The sequence below is a fragment of the Mobula hypostoma genome, chromosome 28 (assembly GCF_963921235.1).
Source record: "Mobula hypostoma chromosome 28, sMobHyp1.1, whole genome shotgun sequence".
NCBI classification, from domain to species: domain Eukaryota; kingdom Metazoa; phylum Chordata; class Chondrichthyes; order Myliobatiformes; family Myliobatidae; genus Mobula; species Mobula hypostoma.
In genome coordinates, this window is record NC_086124.1 from 20,822,824 (window position 1) to 20,847,990 (window position 25,167).

Below are 25,167 nucleotides of genomic sequence, written 5' to 3' on the forward strand. Positions count from 1 at the left end.
ACAGCATTCTGACGTAAGCGCTGGGGCTGTCCAGGTGGGTCAGGGCAGACTGAAATGCAGTGGAGATGGCGTCCTCTGTTGACCTGTTGTAATACATTTACTTTAAACTTGAACTTTGAAATCCTGTCAATTACATTTTCAGGGCAGCATGGGTGTGGCCACCTGCTGACAGTCAATCTACTGGAGGCGTGTCCAACTCCTGTCAATCATTCTGTCGGGCTCGGAGGAACGCTGCGTCCACCTACCGTCAAACAACCAGACAGGGGCGTGTCCACCTCATGTCAATCACCCGGTCAGCTGCAGGGGGACGTCAATCAACCTGTTGACAGACTAATGGAAGTGTGTCCTGTCCATCATTCTGTGGTGTTTCCAACTATTGACATTCAACCTCATTGGGGAGTGTCCACTTCATGTTAATCACTCCATTGGACGCAGAGGGAGGGTGTGTCCACCTGCTGTCAATCACCCAAATGGAGGGTGTGTCCACCTGCTGTCAATCACCCAAATGGAGGGTGCGTCCACCTGCTGTCAATCACCCAAATGCAGGGTGTGTCCCCCTGCTGTCAATCACCCAAATGCAGGGTGTGTCCACCTGCTGTCAATCACCCAAATGCAGGGTGTGTCCACCTGCTGTCAATCACCCAAATGCAGGGTGTGTCCACCTGCTGTCAATCACCCAAATGGAGAGTGTGTCCACCTGCTGTCAATCACCCAAATGCAGGGTGTGTCCACCTGCTGTCAATCACCCAAATGCAGGGTGTGTCCACCTGCTGTCAATCACCCAAATGCAGGGTGTGTCCACCTGCTGTCAATCACCCAAATGGAGAGTGTGTCCACCTGCTGTCAATCACCCAAATGCAGGGTGTGTCCACCTGCTGTCAATCACCCAAATGCAGGGTGTGTCCACCTGCTGTCAATCACCCAAATAGAGGGTGTGTCCACCTGCTGTCAATCACCCAAATGGAGGGTGTGTCCACCTACTGTCAATAAACTTGACACAGGTCTGTCCTCTGACTGACCACTGCTATGATGTCATGACTACCTGCTGTCAATCAACCATAATGGGGCGTGTTCAACCCCTGTCAATCACTCTGCCCGGCGCAGTGTGGTCAGGTCTACCTGCTGTCTATCCACACCCAGAGGGGCGCGTCGTCCTACTGTCAGTCACCGGGCTCTTCAGCTCGCTGTCAATCAACCGATCAGCCAATGAGAAAGGCAGATTCTTCTCTCCCGCCTCACTTCCCCGCCAGTCATCTGGGGAAAGAATAAAAAAATCCCCGTGACGTCACGGCGCCGGCGGCTGTTCCGCGTCTCTCCCTCCCCCGGCGGCGCGGCCATTCCGCGCAGGCGCCGCCCTCCCTCCCGCTGCCGCAGCGCCGAGCCGGGAGAAGATGGAGATCGTCAACCAGGTAACGGCGGGGCCTCGGGATGGGGACGTCGGGCCAGCTGCAATCCGCTCACTTTAACCCTCTCCTCCCTCCCACAGATCGTCGCCAGCGGCTCCTTCCGAGTCGCCAAAGAACCCCTGGGCTTCATCAAGATCTTGCAGTGGGTGAGTGAGTGCCTTTTGCGAAAGGGAGGGGGGTGTGGTGGAGGGCGTGTTTATTTGCAATAAATCGGAGCTGCCGGCGAAAGATTGCAGGGAATGCAACCTTCCCGGTGCATGTCAGGGGGATTTGCACCTTGCATCGGAGACGGCGCATCGCCCGAGATGAACCCCTCCCCTTCGGATCAATGGCGCCCGGCGCTGCATTGGATAATTGCATCAACCCTGGCAATTGCACCTTGCGGCGTTTTGGAGTGCGGGGGGTGGGGGGGAGATGAAGAATTGCATCGATTGTGCTCTGGAGGGGATTGAAACCGCAACCTGCATCGCGGTGGGAGGCGTCGGGGGAAACTGAACGATGATCGCACCTTGCAGTGTTTTTTTCTGCGGGAATGCACCGTGCATTGCGATGGGTCTTCATTGCATTGACAGTGCAGTCTATGACGGGGGGTTGGAGTCGTGCCCTGCATGGCAACAGTCGCGTCTCCCGTTAGACGGGATTTATTGCAGCCTGCGTAGGAATGGGGGAAAGATTGCACCTTGCATCAAATGGACCGTTACTTTATCGAATAAATAAGAACCGCGCCTTGCTGGTTGTAGTCAATAAACTGCACCGTATGTTGCAAATACTTGTCTACCTGACGTGGGGCAAAGTGCAATGTATTCGGATAAATTGGGCGGTACCTCACTGTCGACACCTATCCGTGCCCCACTGGTGGATTGCATTGCCAACTGCGGGCAAACGTGATGCAAATGCACCGTCACACCGTGTGCAAAGTCACGCAATTTCATCCTGCCGTCAAGTGAGCGCGTCCCTCTCCCGCCCGCACTGAATAAATTGCTCTGCACCGAAGTCGCCTGAGCCCGGCGTCTGGCTGGCTCGCCTGCCGATCTGGCCGAACGAGTCTTGAGCTGGAGAGAACTGGGAGGGCGGCAGAAGAGTTAACGAAGTTAGTAACGAACACCAAACGCAGGTCAGGCAAACCATCGCTGGAGACGAATAAACACTTGGCGGCGTTTGGTGCCCAGACCCTTCCTCGGGACTGGAAACGATAGGGGGAAGAGGCCGGAACGAAATTCAAAGTGAATTTCTGAACCTGCCACCACGTTCAAGCCTGAGATTTATTTTCTTGCGGTCATACTCAATAGATCCAATAACCATAATGGAGTAAATAAAAGACTGTACCAACCAGTGTGCAAAAGACAAACTGTACAAATACTAAAAGAAGTAGTAATAAATTTCTCCTCTCCCTTCCTCCCTCCATTCCCAACTCTGCCCTCTTACCTCTTCCCACCTGCCTATCACCTCCCCTGGGTCTCCTCTGGTCCACTGTCCTCTCCTACCAGATTCCCTCCTCTCCAGCCCTTTCCGGCCCCCCTGGCTTCACCTATCACCTTCCAGCTATCCTCCTTCCCCCTTCCACCCCCCCCCCGCACCCACCTTTTTATTCTGGCATCTTCCCCCTTCCCAGTCCTGAAGAAGGGTCTCTGCCCGAAATGTCGACTGGTTATCCATTTCCACAGGTTCTGCCTGGCCTGCTCAGTTCCTCCAGCATTTTGTGTGTGTCGCTTTGAATTTCCAGCATCTGCAGAATTTATTGTGTTAATAAATAAATAAATAAATAAATAAACAAACAATAAATATTGAGAACGTGAGATGAAGAGCCCTTGAAAATGGGTCCATTGGTTGTGGGAACATTTCAGTGATGGGGCAAGTGAAGTTGTCCCCTTTGGTTCAAGAGCCTGATGGTTGAGGGTAATAACTGTTCCTGAACCTGGAGGTGCGGGTCCTGAGGCTCCTGTACCTTCTTCTTGATGGCAGCAGCGAGAAGGGAGCCTGGCTTGGGTGGTGAGAGTCCCTGATGACAGATGCTGCTTTTCTGTGACAGCTCTCCGTGCAGACGTGCTCAGTAGTGGGGAGAGCTTTACCCGTGATGGACTGGGCCCATGTCCGCTACTACTTCTCCCTTCCTGATGAAGGGTCTCGGCCCGAAACGTAGACTGTTTATCCCCCTCCCCCATAGGTGCTGCCTGAACTGCCAAGTTCCTCCAGCATTTTGCATGTGTTACTCCAGATTTCCAGCATCTGCAGAACCTCTTGTGTTTATAAAATTCATCTCTAATTGTCTTAAAATTGCAGCAAATTTCATTATGAACCTTTAAGGACAGGCAGGTTGGCAGAGGGGGTGGGGTGGCTCTGTTGGTGAGGAATGAAATTCGGTCACTGGCGAGGGGGGACATAGAATCAGGAGATGTAGAGTTAGTATGGACAGAACTGAGAAACTGTAAGGGCAAAAAGACCCTAATGGGAGTTATCCACAGGCCCCCAAACAGTAGCCTGGATATAGGGTGCAAGTTAAATTTGGCATGTCGCAAAGGTAATGCTACAGTTGTTATGGGGCTGTTCAACGTGCGGGTAGGCTGGGAAAATCAGGTTGGTTACTGGACCCCAAGAAAGGGAGCTTGTGGAGAGCCTCAGAGATGGATTCTTAGAGCAGCTTGTATTAGAGCCTACCAGGGAGAAGGCAATTCTGGATTTAGTGTTGTGTAATGAGCCAGATTTGATAAGGGAACTCGAGGTAAAGGAGCCATTAGGAGGTAGTGACCATAATATGATAAGTTTTAATCTACAATTTGAGAGGGTGAAGGGAAAATCGGAAGTGTCAGTATTACAGTTGAACAAAGGGGACTATGGAGCCATGAGGAAGGAGCTGGCCAAAGTTGACTGGAAAGATACCCTAGCAGGGATGACAGTGGAACAACAACGGCAGGTATTTCTGGGAATAATACAGAAGGTGCAGGATCAGTTCATTCCAAAGAGGAAGAAAGGTTCTAAGGGGAGTAAGGGGCGACCATGGATGACAAGGGAAGTCAAGGAGAGTATAAAAATAAAAGAGAGGAAGTATAATATAGCAAGGATGGGCGGGAAGCCAGAGGATTGGGAGACTTTTAAGGAGCAACAGAAGATAACTAAAAAGGCAATACAGGGAGAAAAGATGAGATACGAAGGTAAGCTAGCCAAGGATATAAAGGAGGATAGTAAAAGCTTCTTTAGGTATGTGAAGAGGAAAAAATTAGTTAAGACCGAAGTTGGGCCCTTGAAGACAGAAATGGGTGAGATTATTATGGGGAACAAGGAAATGGCAGACGAGCTGAACAGGTACTTTGGATCTCTTCACTAGGGAAGACACAAACAATCTCCCAGATATAATAGTGGCCAGAGGACCTAGGGTAATGGATGAACTGAAGGAAATTTATATTAGGCAGAAAATGGTGTTGGGTAAACTGATGGGACTGAAGACTGATAAATCTCCAGGGCCTGATGGTCTGCATCCCAGGGAACTTATGGAGGTGGCTCTAGAAATCGTGGACGCATTGGTAATCATTTTCTAATGTTCTATAGATTCAGGATCAGTTCTGCAGATTGGAGGGTAGCTAATGTTATCCCACTTTTTAAGAAAGGAGGGAGAGAGAAAACAGGCAATTATAGACCAGTTAGCCTGACATCAGTGGTGGGGAAGATGCTGGAGTCAATTATAAAAGATGAAATAGCGGCATATTTGGATAGCAGTAACAGGATAGGTCCGAGTCAGCTGGATTTACGAAGGGGAAATCATGCTTGACTAATCTTCTGGAATTTTTTGAGGATGTAACAATGAAAATGGACATGGGAAAGCCATGGATGTAGTGTACCTGGACTTTCAGAAAGCCTTTGATAAGGTCCCACAAAGGAGGTTAGTGGGCAAAATTAGAGCACGTGGTATTGGGGGTAGGGTACTGACATGGATAGAAAATTGGTTGGCAGACAGGAAACAAAGAGTAGGGATTAATGGGTCCTTTTCAGAATGGCAGGTGGTGACTAGTGGGGTACCGCAAGGCTTGGTGCTGGGACCGCAGCTATTTACAATATACATTAATGATTTAGATGAAGGGATTAAAAGTAACATTAGCAAATTTGCAGATGACACAAAGCTGGGTGGCAGTGTGAAATGTGAGGAGGATGTTATGAGAATGCAGGGTGACTTGGACAGGTTGGGTGAGTGGGCAGATGCAGTTTAATGTGGATAAATGTGAGGTTATCCACTTTGGTGGCAAGAACGGGAAGGCAGATTATTATCTAAATAGAGTCAGGTTAGGAAAAGGGAAGTACAACGAGATCTAGGTGTTCATCAGTCACTGAAAGCAAGCATGCAGGTACAGCAGGCAGTGAAGAAAGCTAATGGCATGTTGGCCTTGATAACAACAGGAATTGAGTGTAGGAGCAAAGAGGTCCTTCTGCAGTTGTACAGGGCCCTGGTGAGACCACACCTGGAGTATTATGTAAAGTTTTGGTCTCCAAATTTGTGGAAGGACATTCTTGCTATGGAGGGAGTGCAACGTAGGTTCACTGGGTTAATTCCAGGGATGGCGGGAATGTCATATGTTGAAAGATTGGAGCGACTGGGCTTGTGTACACTGGAATTTAGAAGGACGAGAGGGGATCTGATTGAAACATATAAGATTATTAAGGGATTGGACACGCTGGAGGCAGGAAACATGTTCCCGATATTGGGGGAGTCCAGAACCAGAGGCCACAGTTTAAGAATAAGGGGTAGACCATTTAGAACGGAGTTGAGGAAAAACTTTTTCACACAGAGTTGTGGATCTGTAGAATGCTCTGCCTCAGAAGGCAGTGGAGGCCAATTCTCTCTATTCTTTCAAGAAAGAGTTAGATAGAGCTCTTAAAGATAGCGGAGTGAAGGGATATGGGGAGAAGGCAGGGACTGGATACTGATTGTGGATGATCAGCCATGATCACAGTGAATGGTGGTGCTGGCTCGAAGGGCCGAATGGCCTACTCCTGCACCTATTGACTATTGTTTATTATGCGTATTTGCGTTAATTGGCATACTGAAAAACCAATGCAACTTCGCATTAAAGTAAACTCTGCCAGATGCACCACATTGAACAGACTTATGCTCAGTGTCTGCTTTGCTAGATCCCTCCTGTACCTAATAAAGTGGCCACTGAGTGACGTTCATTGTCTTCTGCTGCTGTAGCCCATCCACTTCAAGGTTGGACGTGTTGTACATTCAGAGATGCTCCTCTGCACACCACTGTTGTAACGTGTGGTTATTTGAGTTACTGTCACCTTCCTGTCAGCTTGAACCAGTCTGGCCATGCTCCTCTGACCCCTCTCATTAACAAGGTGTGTTTACCCGCAGAACTGCCGCTCACTGGATGCTTTTTGTTCCTCGCACCATTCTCTGTAAACTCTAGAGACTGCTGTGTGTGAAAATCCCAGGAGATCAGCAGTTTCTGAAATACTCAAACCACCCCGTCTGGCACCAACCCATCATTCCACAGTCAAAGTCACTTAGATCACATTTCTTCCGCCATTCAGATGTTTGGTCTGAACAACAACTGAACCTCTTGACCGTGTCTGCGTGCTTTTGTGTATTCAGTTGGTGCTGCAGGAATGGCTGATTTAGATATTTGCATTAGCGAGTGGGTGTACAGACGTACTTGATAAAGTGGCCGCTGAGTGCAATTAAGATCGGAGCAGATTAAATGGCACTGTTAATAAAAATTGAATGTAATCATCTGGATACTTAAAAATGAAAGTCAATTAAATAACTACTTTAAAACGCTAATCTCGTTGTGAGAACGTGCACAAAATGCCAATACCGCGTGAGACTACAGCGCTGTAGTGGTCAGCACGATGGTATTACAGCTACTGGCGTCGGAGATGAGAGTTCGATCCCAGCCTTCTCCAAAAGGAGTCTGTGCATTCTCCCGGTGGAACGTGTGGGTTTCCTCCGGGTGCTACGGTTTCCTCCCACAGTCCAAAGGTGTACCGGGTAGGTTACCTGGTCGTTGCAAATTGTCCTGTGATTGGGGTGGGGGGTGGGGGGGTGGTGGGTGGTGTGGCTCAAAGGGTCTATTCCGACCTGTATTCCTAAAGAAAATCCAAGTTGCCGATTGGAACAGAGTTCAGGTGAACTTAGAACTGCTTTCAAAGGAATGCTGTGTGGTAAAACTCAGAAACATAGCCCCACAGCCCCACACCCCCTGGAGTAAGAACATTCACAGTAACGTTACAGCCTCAGTGCCTCTCCTTCCTCAGGAGCTTGAAGAAATGCAGCACGTTCCCTGTCGATCCTCGCCAATTTTTTATCAGTGCAAAAATAGAAAACATGCTCTCGGAATGCATCAGGGCATTTTGATAAGAACTGGCCATTCGGCCCAACAAAGCTTGCCAAATTCCTATTCACATAGTGTGCTGAAATAACTACCAGAGTTTAGATTTGGAAGTCTCTAAGGTATTACCCTCAACTACACAACTAGGTACTTTGTTCCATGTGTCCACAACTCGCGGTGTAAAGAAATGCTTCCTGAAGTTAGTCTCGGAACTGCAACTGCCGTGCCTGTGACCGTGAGGAACGGCAGAGAGTCGTGGGCACAGCTCAGCACATCACGGAGACCAGCCTCCCTCTGTGGACTCTGTCTCCTCTTCCCTCTGCCACCACCGTCACCGTGTGGCTTGTCGGACGACCTGGGCAATTGTGGTCTCCACGGCCATGATTGGTCTTGGCAAATTCTTCCCCAGAAGCGGTTTGCCATTGCCTTCTTCTGGGCAGTGTCTTTACAGGACGGGTGACCCCGGCCATTATCGACACTCTTCAGAGATTGTCTGTCTGGCGTCAGTGGTCGCGTAACCAGGACTTGTGAATCTGCACCGGCTGCTCATACGACCATCCACCACCTGATCTTCACCTGACCCTGATCGGGGGCTAAGCAGGTGCTACACCTTGCCCAAGGGTGACCCGCAGGCCAGCGGAGGGAAGGAGCACCTTACACCTCCTTTGGTAGGGACGTGTCTCCCACAGGTATCTAGTAAATTCACACGTTCATTGTTAACTGAGCCAATAAAAGTATCTGTCAGTAAATGTCAATTCTCTCTGTGACTAATCTTGCACCTCATTTGGTAGAGACGTATCTCTACCTCACCACCCACCACTGCTACAGCAAAATCAGAGAAACTACCCACCCTGAACATTCTCTCTGCTCCCCGCTCCCATCGGGCAGAAGATACAAAAGCCTGAAAGCCCGTCCCACCAGGCTCAGGGACAGATTCTACCCCTCTGTTGTCAGACTCTTGAACTGATCTCTTGTATGATAAGATGGGCTGTTGGCCTCACCATCTCCCTCGTTATGACCTTGCACCTTGTAATCTACTCTCTCTCTGACTGTGAGACTTTATTCTGCATTCTGTTACTGTTGTACCTTGTTCTACCTCACCTCACCGTGTAATGATCTGATCGTTAGGAACAGAATCAGGTTTGATATCATCAGCACATGTCATGAAATTTGTTAACTTTGGGCAGCAGGGCAATGCAATACATAATAATAGATTTAAAAAAAACACCTGTGAATTACTGTGTGTGTAAAGGAGTCCAAAGATAGAGGGGAAAAGTCGTGAGGTAGTGTTCAGTGTCCATTCAGAAATCAGACGGCAGAGGGGGAGAAACTGTTCCTGAATAGTTGAGTGTGTGTCGTCAGGCTCCTGTACCTGACGAAAGCAATGAGGAGAGGCATGTACTGGGCTCCTCGAAGATGTCCTGGTTGCTATGGAGATGAGCGCCCATGATGGAGGGGACTGAGTTTCCAACTCTGCAGCTTATTTTGATCCTGTGCAGTAACACCCCCTCCCACCCCGCCGGCTCCCCGTACCAGTTAGAATGCTCTCCAAGGTACATCTTGGTCACACACACACAAACTCACACACAAACACACAGCAGGTCAGGCAGCATCTAAGGAGGGGAGGAAACAGTTGACATTTTGAGCTGAGGCCCTTCATCTGGACTGGAACTGAAGGGGCGGGTGTGGAAGCCAGCGGGTGAGGAGGAAGCTCCCCCCTTTGCCTGCCCCTTTTTTCCATTTCCCTCTCGCCCATCTCCTCCCTCTAGTGCCCCTCCACCTCCTCCCCTTTCGTGTATGGTCCACTCACCTATCCCTCATTCCCTCTTCCACCTCTGCTTCTCACCTCATCTTCCACCCATCGTTCTGCTAATCTTACCAGGTCTGTGACCCCCTTTCTCCCCGAAACTCCCTGTCTCCACAACCCCCTCCCGGCCTCTGTGACCCTCTCCCTCCCCGACACCCCTCCCAGCCTCTGTGAACCCCTCCTTCCCCTACACCCCTCACGGCCTCTGTGAACCCCTCCCTCCCCTACACCCCTCCTGGCCTCTGTGAACCCCTCCCTCCCCTACACCCCTCCCGGCCTCTGTGACCCCCTCCTTCCCTCCCCTACACCCCTCCCGGCCTCTGTGACCCCCTCCTTCCCTCCCCTACACCCCTCCCGGCCTCTGTGATAGACCCCCTCCCTCTCCTACACCCCTCCCCACCTCTGTGAACCCTCTCCCTCCCCTACACCCCTCCCGGCCTCTGTGAATCCCTCCCCATCTCTCTGACCCACTCCCTCCCCTACACCTCTGTCTCAGTGACTCTCTCCCCCCCCAACAACTCTCCCTGTCTATAGGACTCCTCCTTTCCTAAACCTCTCCCTGTCTCTGTGACCCTCTCCTTCCACTACACCCCTCCCTGTCTCAGTGACCCCCTCCTCCCCTACACCCCTCTCTGTACCTGTAACTCCCTTTGGCCTCTGCACTCCTGGATTAGATCCCAGCCTGAAACCCACTCCTGGGGATCTGTTATTCTATATGTAAACCCCCCGAACCCCTGGATTAGATCCCAGTCTGCAACCCACCCCCGAGGATCTGTTATTCTATATATAAACCCCGAACCCCTGGATTAGATCCCAGCCTGTAACCCACTCCCGGTGATCTGTTATTCTATATATAAACCCCCCAAGCCCCTGGATTAGATCCCAGCCTGTAACCCACCCCAAGGATCTGTTGTGCAGAGTGGGAGGGGGCACTGATTTCTCCCCCCTCATCTCCTTCCCAATAAGAGACCCGTGGGACCCCTGCCCTTAGATTCCCCTGAGGGGGAGGAACACCCTCCCCACATCCACACACTGAGTTTCCTCCCCAATTCATTCCAACCGTAAGATGTAGGAGCAGAATTAGGCCATTCGACCCATCTAGTCTGCTTGCTGCTTCCCTATTCAAACATTTTATTCCTGACCCCCCCCATTCTCTTTACTTTATTGTTGCCAAACAATTGATACTGGAGCGTTCAATTGTCACAGTGATACTTCATTCTGTGCTTCGCGCTTCTACCTTCTTCCTAAAACCTTCAGCGTCTGTACTCTTCTGACTGAACTTGGAGTTAGAATGGGTTTATTATTGTCACAGGTACTGAGATACAGTGAAGATCTTGTCTTGCACACTGTCAATACAGATCAGCTCAGGCAGAGCATTGAGGAAGAACAAGGTACAACAATGACGGGATGCAGAATAGAGTGTCACGGTTACAGAGAGAGTGCGGTGCAGCTAGACAATAAGGTGCAAGGTCGTAACGAGGTCAAGAGCCCATCATATCGTACAAGAGGTCCATTACTGCAGGGTCGAAGCTGTCCCTGAGACTGGTGGTGGGTGCGTTCAGGCTGTTGTATCTTCTGCCCGATGGGAAAGGGGAGAAGAGAGAATGTCTGGTGTCGGGGGGGGGGTGGGTCTTTGATTATGCTGAGGCATTTGGAAGGGGAGACAGAGTCCATGGAGGGGAGGCTGGTTTCCGTGATGTGCTGAGCTGTGTCCACAACTCTCTGCGGTCTCTTGTGGTCTCGGGCAGGGCAGTGGCCGTACCGAGCTGTTTTACGTGCAGAGAGAACATTTTCTGTGGTGCATCGGTGTGTTTCGACGGGAACATGCCGAACTTCTTTATCCTCCTGAGGAAGCAGAGGCGTTGGTGAGCCCTGTTGGCCATTGCGTCCATACGATGGGACTGAGGACAGGGCTTGTGGTGATGTTCACTCCTCGGAACTTGAAGCACTGAACCCTCAGCAGTGTTGATGTATACAGGAGCGTGTGCAACCCCCTCACCCTCCCTGATGTCAAACGTGGGCATTGACCTCTGTCTTCCCCCGTCTAATGTCACCGTTGCAGAATATCCCACGCACACTGATTGGTTTCAGTCTCCTTGACCCATCAGTGGAAGTTGAATTGTGAACTTTTGTTTTCAATTTCCTGAAAACTTTTTTTTAACTTTAATTAATATTCATAGAGATGTGAGGTGTTGCATTTTGGAAGGTCAACCTTGGGCAGGACTAACCAGAACATCAGGACCCAGGGGAATGTTGTAGAACAGAGAGACCCGGGGGTACAGGGACATGGTTCCCTGAAAGTGGGGTCACAGGTAGACAGGACGGTGAAGAAGGCATTTGGCTGACCTTCATCGAGCAAGGTACTGAGTACAGGAGTTGGGATGTCACGTTGCACTTTTGGGATAGTACAGCAACAGCCCTTTGGCCCATCTCTTCCATGCTGACTTATTCTTCTGTCTAGTCTCATTGACCTGGACCATATCCCTCCATCCCATCCACGTACCTATCCAAATGTCTCTTTTAACTGTTACAGTTGAACCGTCCTCCACTATTTCTGCTGGCTGCTCGTTCCGCACTCTCACCACCCTCTGAGTGAAGAAGTTTCCTCTCATGTCTCCCTTAAACTTTTCACCTTTCACCCTTAACTCCTGACCTCCAGTCCTAGTCTCACCCAACCTCAGTGGAAAAAGCCTGCTTGCATTTACCCCTCATAATCTTGTATACCTCTATCAAATCTCTCCTCATTCTCCTGCACTCCAGGGAATAAAGTCCGAACTCGAACTTTCCTGATTACGCGGGTCCTCGAATCCCGGCAGCATCCTTTTAAAAATTTCTCTGCGCTCTTTCAATCTTACTTGCATCTTTCCTGTAGGTAGGTGACCGGAATTGCACACAATATTCGAAATTAGGCCTCACCAACATCTTGTACAACTTTGGTATACCAACTCCTATACTGAGTACTCGGATTTATCAAGTCAAGTCAAGTCACTTTTTATTGTCATTTCGACCATAACTGCTGGTACAGTACACAGTAAAAACAAGACAACATTTTTCAGGACCATGGTGCTACATGAACAATACAAAAACTACACTGAACTACGTAAAAAACAACACAAAACTACACTAGACTACAGACCTACCCAGGACTGCATAAAGTGCACACAACAGTGCAGGCATTACAATAAATAATAAACAAGACAATAGGCACAGTAGAGAGCAGTAGGTTGGTGTCAGTCCAGGCTCTGGGTATTCAGGAGTCTGATGGTTTGGGGGAAGAAACTGTTACATAGTCTGGTCGTGAGAGCCCGAATACTTCGGTGCCTTTTGCCAGATGGCAGGAGGGAGAAGAGTTTGTATGAAGGGTGGGTGGGGTCCTTCATAACGCTGTTTGCTTTACGGATGCAGCGTGTGGTGTAAATGTCTGTAATGGCGGGAAGAGAGACCCCAATGATCTTCTCAGCTGACCTCACTGTCCGCTGCAGGAAAACCAGTGCTCCAATAGCTCTCTTTAGGACCCTACAATGCCTTTAAAGACATTGCACTTTGACTGTTGTGTGCAGTTTTGGCCTAACTTGTAGAAGAGATGTTATTAAAGTTGAAAGGGTGTGGAAATGTTTTACCAGTTGCCTGGACTTGGGGGCCCGAGACTAGGACATTGTTCGCTGACAGGTAGAGGCCTGACAGAGATATGAGCATGAGGGGGCAGAGACAGGTGAAAGCACGTAGACTTTATTCCAGGGAGTGACTGGTATTAGTTTAAGATTGGAGGCCAGAGATTTAAAATCGGGCAGGTTCTTCGGGTCGAGGGTGTTGCGTATTTGGGACGAGCTGCCAGGTAGTGGCTGGGGAGAGCACATCGGCAGCATTTAGAAGAACGCCGATAGGAGATAGTTCGAGGGATACAGGCCAGGCGTGGCCAGATGGAACGAGCGGACTGGACGACACAGATAGCATCAATGAGTTGGGCCGAATGGCCTGCGATTTGCGACTCTGCCACTGCTCTCCTTGGACTGCCAGCCCCGGAATAATCCCTGGCGCATCCCCGTCAGATCGCGAGGAAGGGAACGCGTTGGGAAGGGGCTCGTGTGCGGGTGAGGGCGATTCCAAAACCCCCACTCTCTCTCCTCCCCTCCCTCTCCCCCACTCACCCACCCGTACCCTGTCCCTCCTTGCCCACCCCCATCGACTTGCAGTCTATTGGACAGAATCTGTACTGGCTGGAGTTCGGAAGATGGGGAGGGATGTCATTGAAATCGATCGAATATTGAAAGGTCTGGATGTGGAGAGGATGTTTCCTATAAAATTCAAAGTAACTTTATTATCATGTTACATATATGTCACCATATACAACCCTGAGATTCATTTTCTTGTCAGAATACTTAATAAATCTAAACTAGAATCAATGAAAGACGGCACCAACTAGGGCGTTCAATCAGAGTGCAGAAGACAACAAACTGAGCAAATACGCAAAGGAAGAAATAATAATAATGCATAAATAAGCAATAAGTATCGAGAACATGAGATGAATAGTCCTTGAAAGTGAGTGCATAGGTTGTGGGAACGTTTCAGTGATGGGGCAAGTGAAGTGACCGGAAGAAGCCTCAGAAGATTGTGAACACGGCGCAGCACATCACACAAACCGATCTTCCGTCCGTGGACTCACTTTACACCGCACGCTGTCGGAGCAGTGCTGCCGGGATAATCAAGGACACGACCCACTCAGCCAACACACTTTTCGTCCCTCTTCCCTCCGGGAGACAGTTCAGGAGCTTGAAGACTCGTACAGCCAGATTTGGGAACAGCTTCTTTCCAACTATGATAAGACTGCTGAACGGATCCTGACCTGGATCTGGGCCGTCCCTCCAAATGTCCGGACCTGCCTCTCGGTTTTTTTTTTGCACTACTTTACTATTTCTATTTATGATTTATAATTAAATTTTTTACTATTTACTATCTATTTGTACTCCAGGGAGCGGGAAGCGCAGAATCAGATATCGCTGTGATGATTGTACGCTCTAGTATCAATTGTTTGGCGCCTATAAAGTAAAGTAATCTCCTTTGGTTCAAGAGCCTGATGGTTGATGGTAATAACTGTTCCTGATCTTGGTGATGTGAGTCCTGAGGCTCCTGTACCTTCTTCCTGATGGCAGCAGCGAGAAGAGGGCATGGCCTGGGTGGTTGGGGGTCTCTGATGGTGGATGCTGCTTTCCTGCCACAGCGTTCCCTGTAGATGTGCTCAGTGCTGGGGAAGGCTGGGTCGTATCCTTTACTTTTTGTAGGATTTTCCGTTCAAGGGCACTGGTGTTTCCATGCCAGGCTGTGATGCAGCCACACATCTATGGAACTTTGGCAAAGCTTGGGATAACATGTCGCATCTCCGCAAACACTTCAGGAAGGGGAGGCACTGCCTTGCTTTCCTCGTATAGTGAGGGAGTCCAGGAGCAGAGGGCACAGCCTCACAATACAGGGACATCCCTTCGGAACAGGGGTGAGGAGAGGAATCCCTTTAGCCAGAGGGCGGTGAATGTGCATTGGGCAGCTGTGGAGGCCAAGTCGTTGAGTATATTTAATGCAGAGGTTGAGTAGGTTCTTGATGAGTCAGGGTGTCAAAGGTTATGGGGAAAAGGCCCCTTCCTCCCCACCTTCCTCCCCTTCCCCCCTTCCCCATCCCCGGGTCCCCTCCCCACCTTCCTCCCCTTCCCCCTTCTCCCCCCTTCGCCACCCCCAGGTCCCCTCCCCACCTTCCCCTTCCCCCTTCCCTCCCCTTCCCCCTTCTCTCCCCTTCCCCCTTCTCTCCCCTTCCCCTTCTCTCCCCTTCCCCTTCTCTCCCCTTCCCCCTTCCCCTTCCCTCCACTTCCTCCCCTTGCCCTTCCCTCCCCTTTCCCTTCCCTCTTCCCTCCCCTCCTCCCTTCACCACCAGGCCCTATCCCCCCTCCCCCTTCCTCCCTTCCCCATCCCCCCTTTCCCCTTCCCCCCTTCCCCTTCCCTCCCCTTTCCCTTCCCCTTTCCCTCCCCTTCCCCTTCCCCTTTCCCTCCCCTCCCCCCTTCTCTACCCCCAGGCCCTATTCCCCCTCCCCCTTCCTCCCTTCCCCACCCCCAGGCCCCATCCCCCCCTCTCCCCTTCCTCGCCCCAAGGTAGGACTTTCCCCACCCCCCCAGCCCTGAGGCTGCCCCTTGCCCCTTTTATATTTTCTCTGCACTGTTTCACCCTTGAAGGCCGATCTGCCAGAAGCTCTGTTTACCACCCTGTCCACCTGCAGAGCCACTTCCAGTGATTTTGCACCTGTATTCCCAGATCCCTTTGTTCCACCACACTCCTCGATGCCTGCGTCAGACCTACCCCGGTCGGTCCCCCCAGAGTGCAACACCTCACACTTCTCTGCATTAAACGCCATCTCCTGGGTTTCCAGCTAGTCCAGATCTCGCTGTAAAATTTGACAGATTAAAAAAAAGGATTTTGGAGATGTGGAGGTTGACGTAGGTCAGCGGTCCCCAACCACCGGGCCACAAAGCATGCACTACCGGGCCGCGAGGACACGATACGAGTCAGCTGCACCTTTCCTCATTCCCCGTCACGCACTGTTCAACTTGAACATAGGGTTACCAACTGTCCCTTATTTGCCAGGACATCCCGTATATTGGGCTAAGTTGGTTTGTCCTGTACGGGACCACCCTTGTCCTGTATTTCCCCGCTAAGGTAGAGCGTTCCTATGAAACCTTTCGTGCCAAGATGGCGTAAAGCGAAGAAGCAATTACCATTAATTTATATGGGAAAAATTTTTGCGCATTCCTAGACCCAAAAAATAACCTAACAAATCATACCAAATAACACATAAAACCGAAAACAAATAACACTAACATATAGTAAAAGCAGGAATGATATCATAAGTATACAGCCTATAAAAGTAGAAATAATGTATGTACAGTGTAGTCGGGAAGATGAAGGCTAAACAATCGGGGGGAAAAATCGGCACGTACGCGCATGCGCACACGGGTGCCCGCGCAAGGCTTCATGGTCATGGTAGTCTTTCCTGGGGTAAAGTGTCCCGGGATTTGACTGCTACTTTTGTCCCTTATTTGGGAGTGAGAAAGTTGGCAACCCTAACTGTAAAAGACATGTTGAGATGAGTTTAACCCTACTTGAACTCCCCCCCCCCCCCCCCCCGGGTCGGCCGGTCCGCAAGAATATGGTCAATGTTAAACCGGTCCGCGGTGCAAAAAGGGTTGGGAACCCCTGACGTAGGGTAGTGGGGTGGGGATACGCCTCTCCCAAAGGAGGTGTAATTTAAATTCGTATTTAATTATCATTCAACTGTACATCATTACAGCCGAACAAAGCAACGTTCCTCCTGGGCCAAGATGCACGGTCAAAATCGCGAGCGAGAAAACATAAAAAAAATAGATACACGCGTAGCCAGAGTCCGCGAGCGACAGGCACTGTAAATTGATGGTACAACTCTTTGCGGTGTGCAGACACGCAATCCGGCCTGTCACTCCCCCGGTGGAACACTAGAGGACGGCAGCGAGGGTGGGGGCAAGGCAATCCCCACCCTCCGCTGGCCTGCAGGCGAGGTGTAGCATCAGCGTCATCCTCTGATCGCAGCCTGGGGGAGAAGCTGTCAGCTTCTGTCTGACAGTAAGACGTCAAAGGATCAGAATCTGGTTTAATATCACCGGCATATGTCGTGAAATTTGTTAACTTTACAGCAGCAGTACAATGAAATACATAAATATATATAGGAAAAAAATTGAGTTATGTTAAGATGTTTATTAATTAGTTAAGTTAAAATAAGAGTGCAAAATAACAAATAAAAAAGCCCTTAGGTAGCGTTCATGGGTTCACTGTCCATTCAGAAATCGGATGGCAGAGGGGAAGAAGCTGTTCCTGAATCGCTGAGTGTGTGTCTTCAGGCTCCTGTACCTCTCTCCTGATGGTAGCATTCAGAAAAGGGCCTGTCCTGCGTGATGGGGAGACTGATGGATGCCATCTTTTTTGAGGCATTGCTCCTTGAAGATGTCCTGGATGCTGGGGAGAATAGTGACCATAAGGGACTGGAGAGACTAGTGACCATGAGGGACTGGGCAGACTAGTGACTGTGAGGGACTGGGGAGACTAGTGACCGTGAGGGACTGGGGAGACTAGTGGCCGTGAGGGACGGTGGAGGCCAGTGGCCATGAGGAACTGGGGGAGGCTAGTGACCATGAGGGACTGGGGAGACTAGCGGCCGTGAGGGACAGGGAGACTAGTGACCATGAGGGACTGGGGAGACTAGTGACCGTGAGGGACTGGGAGACTAGTGGCCGTGAGGGACTGGGGGAAATTAGTGACCATGAGGGACTGGGGAGACTAGTGACCGTGAGGGACTGGAGAGACTAGTGACTGTGAGGGACTGGGGAGAGTAGTGACCGTGAGGGACTGGAGAGACTAGTGACCGTGAGGGACTGGGGAGACTAGTGGCCGTGAGGGACTGGGGGAAATTAGTGACCATGAGGGACTGGGGAGACTAGTGACTGTGAGGGACTTGGGAGACTAGTGACCGTGAGGGACTGGGAGACTAGCGGCCGTGAGGGACTGGGGAGACTAGTGATCATGAGGGACGGGAGTGGCTAGTGACCATGAGGGACGGGAGTGGCTAGTGGCCATGAGGGACGATGGGAGACTAGTGGCCGTGAGGGACAGGGAGACTAGTGGCCGTGAGGGACTGGGGAGACTAGTGACCATGAGGGACGGGGGAGACTAGTGGCCATGAGGGACTGGGGAGACTAGTGACCGTGATGGACTGGGGAGACTAGTGACCTTGAGGGACGGGGGAGACGAGTGACCGTGAGGGACTGGAGAGACTAGTGACTGTGAGGGACTGGGGAGAGTAGTGACCGTGAGGGACTGGGGAGACTAGTGATCATGAGGGACGGGAGTGGCTAGTGACCATGAGGGACGGGAGTGGCTAGTGGCCATGAGGGACGATGGGAGACTAGTGGCCGTGAGGGACGGGGAGACTAGTGGCCGTGAGGGACGGGGAGACTAGTGGCCGTGAGGGACTGGGGAGACTAGTGACCATGAGGGACGATGGGAGACTAGTGGCCGTGAGGGACGGGGAGACTAGTGGCCGTGAGGGACTGGGGAGACTAGTGACCATGAGGGACGGGGGAGACTAGTGGGCATGAGGGACTGGGGAGACTAGTGACCGTGAGGGACGGGGAGACTAGTGGCCATGAGGCACGGGGAGACTAGTGACCATGAGGGACTGGGGAGACTAGTGACCGTGATGGACTGGGGAGACTAGTGACCATGATGGACTGGGGAGACGAGGGACTGGGGAGACTAGTGGCCATGAGGGACTGGGGAGACTAGTGACCATGATGGACTGGGGAGACGAGGGACTGGGGAGACTAGTGGCCATGAGGGACTGGGGAGACTAGTGACCATGAGGGACGGGGAGACTAGTGGCCATGAGGCACGGGGAGACTAGTGACCATGAGGGTCTGGGGAGACTAGTGGCCGTGAGGGACTGGGGAGACTGGTGGCCGTGAGGGACGGGGAGACTAGTGACCGTGAGGGACTGGGGAGACTAGTGACCGTGAGGGACTTGGGAGACTAGTGACCGTGGGGGACGGGGGAGACTAGTGACCGTGAGGGACTGGGGAGACTAGTGATCATGAGGGACGGGAGTGGCTAGTGACCATGAGGGACGGGAGTGGCTAGTGGCCATGAGGGACGATGGGAGACTAGTGGCCGTGAGGGACGGGGAGACTAGTGGCCGTGAGGGACTGGGGAGACTAGTGACCATGAGGGACTGGGGAGACTAGTGACCATGAGGGACGGGGGAGACTAGTGGGCATGAGGGACTGGGGAGACTAGTGACCGTGAGGCACGGGGAGACTAGTGGCCATGAGGCACGGGGAGACTAGTGACCATGAGGGTCTGGGGAGACTAGTGGCCATGAGGGACTGGGGGAGACCAGTGACCGTGAGGAACTAGGGAGACCAGTGACCGTGATGGACTGGGGAGACCAGTGGCCGTGAGGGACTGGGGAGACCAGTGGCCGTGAGGGACTGGGGAGACCGGTGGCCGTGAGGGACGGGGAGACTAGTGACCGTGAGGGACTGGGAGACTAGTGACCATGAGGGACTGGGGAGACTGGTGGCCGTGAGGGACGGGGAGACTAGTGACCATGAGGGACTGGGAAGACTAGTGGCCGTGAGGGACTGGGGAGACTAGTGGCCGTGAGGGACGGGGGAGACTAGTGACCGTGAGGGACTGGGGAGTCTAGTGACCGTGAGGGACGGGGGAGACTAGTGACCTTGAGGGACTGGGGAGACTAGTGACCTTGAGGGACGGGGGAGACTAGTGACCGTGAGGGACGGGGGAGACTAGTGGCCATGAGGGACTGGGGAGACTAGTGACCATGAGGGACTGGGGAGGCCAGTGGCCGTGAGGGAGCTGACTGAGTTTGCAACTTTCTGCAGCGTATTCTGACCCAGTGCAGTGGCCCCTCCAGACCCGACGGAGATGCAGCCAGTTCAAATGCTCTCCACGGTACATCTGTACAAGTTGGCGAGTGTCTTCTGCCGACAAAACCCTGAATGAATGTAGCTGCTGTCATGCCTTCTTTGTAGCTGCATGGGTATGCTGGGGCCAGGACAGATCCTCAGCCATGTTGGCACCCGGGAACTTGGGGACTGTGGGATGGGTGGGTGGGGTCCCTGGTGAAGGTGAGGGCTCTGAGGATGGGGAGAGGAGGAGGAGGGAGGCCCCAGGCATCTCTCAGCAGACCTCACAATCCTTGCAGGGACTTGCAGCTCCCATACAAGCGGGCGATGCAGGTGGTCGGGACACCCCGGATGTGCTCCAGAACATATGATCAGAATAAGGGGGCGAAATGGAAAAAGAAAGAGTGGGGCCGAATGGGGGGAGAGTCACTGGACGTTGGAGAAATGGATGTTCGAGCCGTCAGGTTGGAGGCCACCCAGATGGCACTTGGGGAAGTTGCTCCGCGGCCCCAGGGGAAAGCGCGCCCGGAATATCCCAGGCAGCTCCGGACTCCTTAGCCGCAGGAGGGTAATCTCCCCACCGTGGGAGTTCAGTCTCTGTCCACCGGATCGGTCCTGGGGGGTGGGGTTGTCCCGTGAGGAGACCCTATTCTACTTCGGAGTCTCAGAGAAGGAGAGGAGATCCTGTCGGATCCTGGGCAGGATGAATATCGGGGAGAGTGTTTCCCTAAAATGGACTGGATGGAGCCCCATCTCAGGATTAGGGGGTCAGCCGTTCTGCGTGGAGAAGTTGGTGGGGGGAGAGAAATCCCTTCTCCATGATGGGCAGGGAATCTCCGGAACTCTCTTCCCCTCCCCACCCAAAGGCTGCTGACGTGGAGGGAGGGGAGATGGACTGAGGGAGATCGTTGGCCATCCGATGGGGGAGCAGGGGGAAGAGGGGGTGAATGTTCAGACAAGGGGGGCAGGGGAGAGGGACGGAGGGAGATCCTTGGCTATGCAATGGAGGAGCAGGGAGACGAGGGGGTTAATGGCCAGATGAGGGAGAGGGAGGCAGCTGGTGGGAACAATTTTGGGAAAAAGAGGTTAAATCTCTCCCCCCTCCCACCCGCACACCTCCCTCCTTCCCGTCCTCCCCTCTGTCCCTCTCCCTCCCCACCCCCTCCTTCTCTCTCCCTCTCTCTCAGATCTTCGCCATCTTTGCGTTTGCGACCTGCAGCACGTACTCCGGAGAGTTCCGGATCAGCGTGGAGTGTGCAAATCGTAGCGAGAGCAACCTCAACATCAGGGTGCAGTTTGAGTACCCCTTCAGGTACACAGAGCCCCCTCTCCCCCAAGTACAGAGAGCCGCTTCCCCAGGACCCCTCTCCCACATCGGGCTCCCCACCCCCTTCGGACTCGGAACATTACCTCCCTTGCAACACCCCACCCCTCGGGACACCGTTCCTTCTCGTTAGGACCCTCCTCCCAAATCTCTATCTCTCTTCCCCCTCTTTTATGATTATGAGGACACGCAGGCCCCTTTCATTGTCATTTAGTAATGCATGCATTAAGAAATGATCCAATGTTTTTCCAGAATGGTATCGCGAAAACACATAACAAACCGACTTAATTATAACATATAGTTACAACAGTGCAAAGCAATACCGTAATTTGATAAGAACAGACCATGGCACGGTAAAAGTCTTAAAGTCTCTCGAAAGTCCCATCATCTCACGCAGACGGTGAACCTCCAGCGTCGCCAACTTGCCGATGCAGCATCCTGGAAGCATCCGACCACAATCCGACTCCAAGTCCGTCCGAAAACTCCGAGCCTCCGACCAGCTCTCCGACGCCGAGCACCATTTCTGCCGAGCGCTTCGACCCCGGCCCCGGCAACAGGCGATAGGCAAAGCCGAGGACTCGGGCCCTTCCCCTCCGGAGATTCTCAATCGCACAGTAGCAGTGGCAGCGAAGCGGGCATTTCAGAAGTTTCTCCAGGTGTTCCTCTGCACTTTCACGGCTGTCTCCATCAAATCCGAATTGTGCACGGCCCCCTAGTTAAACATAATCGATATCATTCAGAATGGCCGCGCCACAATCTTCTCCTCCCTCGCTCCCCCTCTCTCGCCCCCACCCCTCCTGGGTCTGGATGCTGCTGACGTCTGTCCTTTCCGCAGGCTGCACCAGGTGTACTTCAGCGCTCCGAGCTGCCAGGGGAACCGGCCCGAGCAGTACTTCCTCACGGGCGACTTCTCGTCCGCCGCCGAGTTCTTCGTCACCATCGCCGTCTTTGCCTTCCTGTACTCGGCCGGAGCCCTCCTCACCTACATCTTCCTTCAGAACAAATACCGGCAGGGAAACCGCGGGCCCCTCATCGTGAGTGCGGACCGCGGGGGAGGGGCAGGGAGGGGGGCCGGTCAGAGTCATTGTGAAAGGAGACGAAAGGAGGGATGGGGGAGGGAGGGAGGAGGGGATGGGGGAGGGAGGGAGGAGGGGATGGGGAACGTGGGAGGGGTGGAGAGGGGATGTGGAAAGAAGGGAGGAGGGGATGGGGGAGGGAGGGAGGAGGGCTTAGGGAGGAGGGATGGGGAGGGAGGGAGGAGGGGATGGTGGAGGGTGGAGAGGGGATGGGGAACGTGGGAGGGGTGGAGAGGGCATGTGGAAAGAAGGGAGGAGGGGATGGGGAGGGAGGGAGGAGGGGATGGGGGAGGGTGGAGAGGGTATGGGGAACGTGGGAGGGGTGGAGAGGGGATGTGGAAAGAAGGGAGGAGGGGATGGGGAGGGAGGGAGGAGGGGATGGGGGAGGGTGGAGAGGGGATGGGGAACGTGGGAGGGGTGGAGAGGGGAAGTGGAAAGAAGGGAGAAGATGGGCACTGGAAGGGGCAGAGAGGGAAGGGGAGGATTTAGAGTGATGGGAAAGGAGGGAGGAAGGGGATGGGATGTGGAGTTGGAAGAGGGAGGAGGAGAAGAGACAGGTGGAGGGAGTGGGTGATGGAGGGAGGAAGGGGTCAGGAAATGGACGGGGAAAGGGTGGGCACGGCAGGGGAGCAGATAGTGCACTGAATAGATAGGCCAAGGAGGTTGGGGGGGGATAAGGAGGCAGGGGAGGAAATTCCTTCTCCCTCTTCCTCCGTCTCCTGGGCCACCCCTTCTCCTCCCTCACATTGCGACCACCCGCACCCCAGTCGCTGAGCCTCTTTACGAGACAGTTCTCTCCCCACCCCAAGTCTTCGGTCAGTGCTCGGGGAATTCATCTTGCTTTCTCCCTTCTCCCCACCCTCCTTCCGTATCCCATCTGCGCCCCAGGACTTTGCCGCGACCTCGGTGTTCACCTTCATGTGGCTGGTGAGCTCGAGCGCCTGGGCCAAGGCGCTGTCCGACGTGAAGACGGCCACAGACCCCGAGGACGTCCTGGAGCTGGTGCAGGCTTGCGAGAACAAGGAGAACAGCTGCCGGGCTCTCCACGACCCCGTCATGTCCGGCCTCAATACCTCCGTGGTAAGGTCCACCTCCTGCGATGTCACAGGGCGCCCCGCGTCAACCCCACCCGCCCCACTCCACACTGACCCAGCCAGATCACCCAGTGCAAGCACAGCCAGTCCACTCCCGACCCGACCTACATCTCAGTCAGATCCAACCAAATCCAGTGGAGACAAGAACCCCTCTAACCTAACCCAACCAGAACACCTCAGCCCAAACAGGAGACCCCCACCCCAATGGACACCCCACCCCATCCCAATCCAACCCAACAGGGACAATCCACCCCCCCCCCTCAACTTCACCCAACTGGGACACCTCCACCTCCACTTCTACCCACCTCTACCCCAGCCCAAATGGGGCACCCCACACCAACACAACCCAACTCAACTAGGACATCCCACTCCTGACCCAGCCAGGACTCCTCCCAACCTAACCGAACTGGGACACTTACACCCCCACTCAGCCTAAACAGAATACCCCGCCCAACCGGGACACCCCACCATAACCCAACCCCAATGGGATGCCACACCCCAACACAAGCAGACGCCCCAATCTGGCTTAACCCTACTCAACGCCCACTCTGGCCAAAAAGGACAGCCAATCCAATCCAACCAGACTGAGTCAAGCCCCCTCCAACCGACCCAACTGGAAACCTCAACCTCCATTCAGCCCAACCAGGACACCCCGACCCCAACCCAACCCGTCTCAGTCAGGACGTCCCGCCCCTGACTCACCGAGAACACATCGCCCTAGCCTGACCGGGACACCCCATCCCAATCCAACCCAACAGGGACAAGTCCCCCCCCCCAAAATATAACCCAACTGGAACACCTCAAGCTTCACTCATCCCAACCAGGACACCCCAGCCCACCTGGGAAACTCCGCCCCAACCCAAATGGAACACCCCACCTTCACCCAACATGACCCAAATAGGACACAGAAAACCCAACCCAGCCCATTCACGGCAGCCAACCTTAACAGGACAACCCACCATCACCCAACCTGACCTAGCTGGGTCACCCGACCCCAACCTAACCAAACCGGAACACCTCAAACTTAATCCAGCCCAACCCAATCCATTTCCACTGAGACACCCCACCCATGAAACCAGCCCAATGCCACCACACCTCACCCCAACCCAACCCAACTCAACCTAATCCAACTGGGATATCCCCAACCCAACCCAACCCAACTCAACCTAATCCAACTGGGATATCCCCAACCCAACCCAACCCAACTCAACCTAATCCAACTGGGACATTCTCAACCCAATCAGAACATCTCGAACCTTATCCAGCCCCTGCTAACAGGACATTCCAAACCAATGTATCACACTCCCAGTGGGTCACCCCACCCCAACCCAACCCAACTCAATCTAATCCAACTGGGATATCCCCACCCAACCCAACCCAACTCAACCTAATCCAACTAGGATATCCCCAACCCAACCCAACCCAACTCAACCTAATCCAACTGGGATATCCCCAACCCAACCCAACCCAACCCAACTCAACCTAATCCAATTGGGATATCCCCAACCCAACCCAACTCAACTTAATCCAACTGGGATATCCCCACCCCAACCCAACCCAACTCAACCTAATCCAACTGGGATATCCCCAACCCAACCCAACCCAACTCAACCTAATCCAACTGGGACATTCTCAACCCAATCAGAACA

At 52.9% G+C, this 25,167-nt stretch overlaps 1 protein-coding gene across 1 annotated transcript in view; it reads left to right on the top strand.

The window, feature by feature from the left end:
• Window positions 1-1,327: 1,327 nt before the first annotated feature.
• The window catches only part of LOC134338930 (synaptophysin-like), a 29,501-nt gene continuing 5,661 nt past the window's right edge, over window positions 1,328-25,167 (top strand). The window contains exons 1-5 of the mRNA XM_063035135.1: window positions 1,328-1,409; window positions 1,487-1,552; window positions 21,212-21,336; window positions 22,184-22,382; window positions 23,313-23,504. Coding sequence (XP_062891205.1) covers window positions 1,392-1,409; window positions 1,487-1,552; window positions 21,212-21,336; window positions 22,184-22,382; window positions 23,313-23,504 — 600 coding nt within the window. The 5' untranslated portion in view covers window positions 1,328-1,391. The remainder of the gene's footprint in view (window positions 1,410-1,486; window positions 1,553-21,211; window positions 21,337-22,183; window positions 22,383-23,312; window positions 23,505-25,167) is intronic.